The sequence below is a fragment of the Hydra vulgaris genome, chromosome 01 (genome assembly GCF_038396675.1).
Source record: "Hydra vulgaris chromosome 01, alternate assembly HydraT2T_AEP".
Taxonomy (NCBI): Eukaryota; Metazoa; Cnidaria; class Hydrozoa; order Anthoathecata; family Hydridae; genus Hydra; species Hydra vulgaris.
In genome coordinates, this window is record NC_088920.1 from 14,582,100 (window position 1) to 14,588,099 (window position 6,000).

The window sequence follows — 6,000 nt, forward strand, 5'->3', positions numbered from 1 at the left end:
ATTTATTAGTTAGATGTATTAATATCGATATATTGACTTAACTTAAAAAAGTTTGTCATTCAGTTAGGTATAAAAATTATTGGCACTAGTTACAGTAAGTTAACTTTAAAATAAATCCAATTTAAATTTAATCCAGATGCCAAATTTAAATGAACTTTTAATGGATTTTTCAACTAAAAAAAATCAGAAAAATATATTTAATTCTTTTTTTTTTAAAAGAACAACCTATAAGCTATCCAATTAACAATAATAAGATAAGATAGTTAAAAAATTAATTCATTAAAAAATATATAAACAAATATATAATCAAATAAGTTGCATAAAAGTTTAATTTAGTTTTGGTTTAAAATACAAAAAATTTTAAAAAAATACAAACTTAATATCTAGGTGTCCTCCTTTGGCTCAACAGCAAAAAACGAACTCGTCTTTGCATTGATTTGACCAATTTGATGGAACCTCATATGATACCTCATATGGCACTTTCAACCAGTACTTGTTCAGGAGTTACTTCCAATGCTAAGTTAATTGAATTTGATGGTTTACCAACTTAATGTTGATCCGTGACCAAATATTTTTTATTGGTTTGATATCTGGTGATCAAGTGCACCAAGGCAACAAATTGATCTTCTTTGTGGTAAACCAGTTTGTTACAATATGCGCTGTGTGTTCAAGAGCCCCGTCTTGCTGGAAGATGTGTTGCTTGCGTGGTGTAGTGGTAGAGCGCTCGCTTCATAAGCGAGAGGTTCAGAGTTCGATTCCCACCACATCCCTGGTAGTACTGCGCTCAATTTGTTTCTCCGCGCAGCGACCTTGTTCGTCAAGGTTCTTGTTTCGGAGTTATAGAGTTGAGAGAGGGTTATAACCACAATTAAGTAGCCTCCTCATCTGTAGTGGCCTTCTCGGCCTTGGGGAGGTGATTTAAAAAAAAAAAAAAAAAAAAAAAAAGTGTGTTTTTGTAGGTATATTGGTTAATACTACCATTATACAACTCACATAAACCAAGGCCTTTGTGGGAAAACATCTCCATATGCCTACTGAGCATCCACCACCTTATCGCCTTGATTGTAAATAATGCTTGCAATATTTGTCAGTTCAAATCTCTTAAAGTATATTTTTCCTTTGTGGTTTACAACCTGAATATTTGACTCTTTGTTTCATATCACTTTTACCCTATCTTCATCTGCCAAATACAAACGTTCTTTGCACCATTTTCGTCTTTTGCTTTGGTCCATGACTGACAGGAAAAAGTTTCTTATTGCAATGTTAGATCCAACACCTTTTTCTTGCTGATGTTCTTTTAACAAGTTCTTTGCTTACATTTCAATTAGAAAAGGATTGCTTAAATATTTAAGCTAGCATTTAGTTGCTGAGCCAAGGATTTTTTTTTTTGATTCTAAATATTTATCATGGACACTAAGCATCAGTGATCTTCCAGAACGAGGCATGTCTACGATGTTACCTGTTAGCACCCAGGTTTTCACTGTTTTTTGCATGCAAAATTCAGAAACACTCATAACTTTACCAATTTCAACGTTGTTATAATTTGACCAGTCAAATGATCTGACACTGACACTGCTTTTCTAACCATTTGCAAGCAAATTGACATTTAAAATATTGCAGTTGTTCTTTCGTTTATTTCTTGCAATTAAAATGTTTTTTTGTAATTTTGAAAACATTTTTTTTTTAAGAGTCATGAGTACTAACGAAGAAGTCTCAGAGTTTTTTTCTAACAAACGTAGGACAAATCATCTCCACTTTTCCATGCTCAATATGTTTCAAAAGCTGAATGCCTACTTCTGATTAAAAACAAATCAACATAGCTTGACAGATCAAAGTTTGTAGCGATGGCCCTGCTGAATTGATAAACAATAACATAAAAACTTATTTTGGTCATTAAAGAAGCTTTTTTTAATGTTATGATCAGATTCATCTGAGAAAATTTACATTCACTTAAGGAAAATATAAAACATAAAGATAAAAAAAAACAGTTAAAATAAAAAGATATTTTTAGAAGCTGTTCTTAATGAGAAAATTACATACTTAATTTTTAGAAGCTGTTCTTAATGAGAACATTACATACTTAATTTTTAGAAGCTGATCTTAATGAGATCATTACATTCTTCTGTATGAAATTATTTAACTGTATATAGAAATGTGTATTTGTTATTTTGGTTTTTGAAATACTAACTATACCAGATATACTTAAGAGACTTTTAAATATAAAAGATTTAGAGATCTTAAAACTGAATTATTTGACAAAAGACTTGAACAATTTAAATAAGATAAGTTAAAATATAGATAAGTTTAGCTATAAGTTAAAATTTTAAACTTATATTGAAATGTAATTACATCAAAATGTTTTATCATTTGGTTTTACATTAAATATTTAAACTAACACAATCAATGTAATCATCATGATCATTGCAATCATCATCATTTCAACATATATTTCAACATATTTATGATAATTCTTATCATGATAATTTTCATTGTTTGTTTTCTTTATCTACTACTAATTAATTAAGAAATACCTGTATTCGAAACATCTTCTGGTAATACTGAAGGCATTGTGGAAAATCCACCTGGTTAAATAAACAGCAATATATTTTGAATTGGTATAACACTATTCAAAAACTCAGCATTTAAAAAAATATTAAAACAAAATAATTTATTAAAAATTTAACATCACAAACGTTATCTTCGTCATTAATTTTTTTGTGTGAGCAAATTAGTTTATTAAAAAAATCATCATCATCATCAAAATTTTCTGCAAGCAGAGAATTGGGTGAGGAAGTTAAATTAATAATCAAAAAATACCTCCGCATCATCAACATGTTATTATAGTACATATATATTTACCGCTGTTTAATAAAGCATTCCTTTCGCTAGTGTTACTTGTTGAATTTAAAGACTCGTTTAAAAACTCATCTAGTAAAATGTAAAAAAATAGCTTTTTAACTTAATAGTCATTTTACAAAAATCTAAAATAATCAAATGTGTAAAAAAAATAAAACATCATCATCATCATCATCCAGATATGGACAGGAAAGGCGTGCAACCGCACTCTATTCTCGATTACACATTTATAATTTTTTTGCGTCAACTTAACCACGGTTAAAAGTTTAAAAACTTTTTAAAAATGCGCTAAATAAAGTATAAGGTAATAAAGCAAGAGATTGCATTTAAAGAATGATTACTGTTAAAAACATTTATTTAATTATCGAAAGATATTGTTAAAAATGTTTTAAAATAATAATGTACAATAAATTTTATAACCAACAACAAAAATGATTTTTGTACAATAAATTTTATAACCAACAAATGTACAATAAATTTTATAACCAACAACAAAAATGATTTTTGAAATGAACCAGTGAATGTTAAAAGGGTGGAAGTCAACAATTTAAGCTTTCAGATATTAAAGAAAAACTGCATTTTCCCCCATAGTATTTTTTGCCAATAGTTTAATTTTTTTAAAAAGGATGTTTTTCAACTTAAAAAAAAAATTATCAAACCATTAACACAAGTTAATTACGGGGGGAAATGCAGTTTTTTTTAGTTTTCTAAAAGTTTACATTGTTGGACTTCTGCCCTTTAAGATTCACTGATTCAAATAAACTCTTTGATGAATTTATGTAATTAATAGTTAAAAACATAACACAGTTATTCTTTTTTTTATTTTTTTATTATTATGCTATGTATAATTTCTAATAAAATTAATTTTCACTAAGCTAAATGCTTTAAAATAAAGTTTTAAAACACCATTAAATAATTTATCATAGAACATTAAATAAAACTTAATTCAAAAGTATTTTTTTAATGATGAGTGTAATACTTTTAAAACAATTTGTATTCTTAATATAATAAACAGTGACGACAACAAATGCGTTTCAATAAACTTTTTTTATAAATACTTTTTGGTGATTTAAAAAAAACCTAAAATTATAAAAACATTAAAAAAGATCAAAGTTTTATCGTTCGTAGCGTTGGCTTTAAAAGGTTAATAACAGTATTAGGAGAACTTAAAAAAAATCTTTTTACTTTTTTTAATGTTTAATTAAAATTATTTATTTTATTATTATTTCAATTTGCTTATGTATTCTTTTTATGGTTGATATATAAAAATATGTAAATAAATAATAATCATATAATTATTTTTATTTACAAATTAAAAAAAAAGAACAAAAAATTGAACTGCTTTTTGCCTACTATAAACAAAATCAGTTAGAAACTCGTTGAACCAACAACAAGTTTATTTTTCTATTAGAATTTCAGTTTTTCAGATTTATACTAGTTGTTTTTTTTTTACAGCTATATGTTGTTTTTTTTTAATTTCTCTTTAATTAAGATTTCTTTTTTTTTATATAGTTGAGCCTGTTTAAATTTGTTTTTCCTTTGTCATTTTTTTTTCAGGACTTTTTCAATTATCTAAAAAACTGTGATAAAGCTTTCAAAAAAACAATTACATGCATGGTCAAGATTGGAGCGCGATTGCACGCCTTTTATGTCCAAAACTGATCATCATCATTATCATCATCATTATCATCATCATCATAATCAAATTTTTCTGAAAGCAGAGAATTTGATAAGGAAGTTAAAATATGAACAAAAAAATAAACATATAAAAAGAGTGACAAACAACAATCTAAAAAAATTATATAATACAAATAATAATTTAAAAAAAAATGTACCTGCAAGATCCTTCACCTCCTTCAATAAATCAGTTTTTTCAATTTTCAAAATGGCAAGTTTTAACTTTTCAAATGTGGGATTTTCATCATAATTAAACCATTTTTTTATCATTTCATATGCTTTGTCCTTTTGTTTTTGAAAAAGCATAAAATCACTTTTAATTGTGTTTAAACTACGATGTTTGACTTTTAAGCAAATACCAATCTCAAACCAATCTTCAACAAGTAGTTCAGACAACTTAATTTGAAATTCTGGATTTTCAATGACTTTATCCATTTATACTAAAAAACAGAGCAAAACTCAAGATTTAATCAAATAATATACATCATATTATTTTAAAAAAATGTAAAAGGCTAGAAGTTTAGTGTATTTATTAGGAACAATGGACAAACTAACCAAGTTTAATAGTCATAAAAAAAAATCAGGCCTTGTGATAATAAAAAAGATTTTAGAGCCTAAGTCTAGTAGTTTGTTTGACATCATAAAATAATTTTGACCAAAAATTGATAGACTGGCTAGCCATCATCTGCCAGCATTTGGTGACTGCCACAAACAGTACACTGAGTACTTGATTTGTCAAACCACAATTAGTCGTTTAAAATGCCCATAGAGAACCATTAAAATAGTGTTTGCCTCGCTGAAAAAAAAGTTCAGCAATAACAAATTAAATAATATGCTCATATCTAACTTTTTTTATTTCTCTAATGGCTCTTCTTAAATATTATTTTATATTTTTTGAAAGGGGTTAATCTAAAGCAAACAAATAATTTGAAATTGTTGATACTGTTAACCAAAAGTCCTGAAGTAATTTATATCAGAACAAATTTCATGAAAAACCAATTAAAGTTTGTTTTTAAAAAAATTGGTACATTCATTTGCTTTAAAAAAATAATAACTATTTACAATAACCATAACCCAAAGGCGTCATTCTTACCATCTTTGAGCACCTGACTGATTATAACAGTATACATATATACATATATATATATATATATATATATATATATATATATATATATATATATATATATATATATATATATATATATATATACATATATATATATATATGTATATATATATATATATATATATATATATATATGTATATATATATATATATATATGAATATATATATATATATGAATATATATATATATGAATATATTTATGTGTATATATGAATATACATATATATATATATATATATATATATATATATATATATATATATATATATATATATATATATATATATATATATATTCATGAATTTATATATATATATATATATAAATATATATGTA

At 25.4% G+C, this 6,000-nt stretch overlaps 1 protein-coding gene across 1 annotated transcript in view; it reads right to left on the reverse strand.

Moving 5' to 3' along the window:
* LOC136074134 (uncharacterized) overlaps positions 1–5,000 on the reverse strand; it is a 49,565-nt gene extending 44,565 nt beyond the window's left edge. Inside the window, exons 1-3 of the mRNA XM_065786435.1 lie at positions 4,692–5,000; positions 2,860–2,928; positions 2,532–2,582 (exon numbers count right to left, since the gene is read on the reverse strand). Coding sequence (XP_065642507.1) covers positions 2,532–2,582; positions 2,860–2,928; positions 4,692–4,968 — 397 coding nt within the window. The 5' untranslated portion in view covers positions 4,969–5,000. The remainder of the gene's footprint in view (positions 1–2,531; positions 2,583–2,859; positions 2,929–4,691) is intronic.
* Positions 5,001–6,000: the final 1,000 nt, after the last annotated feature.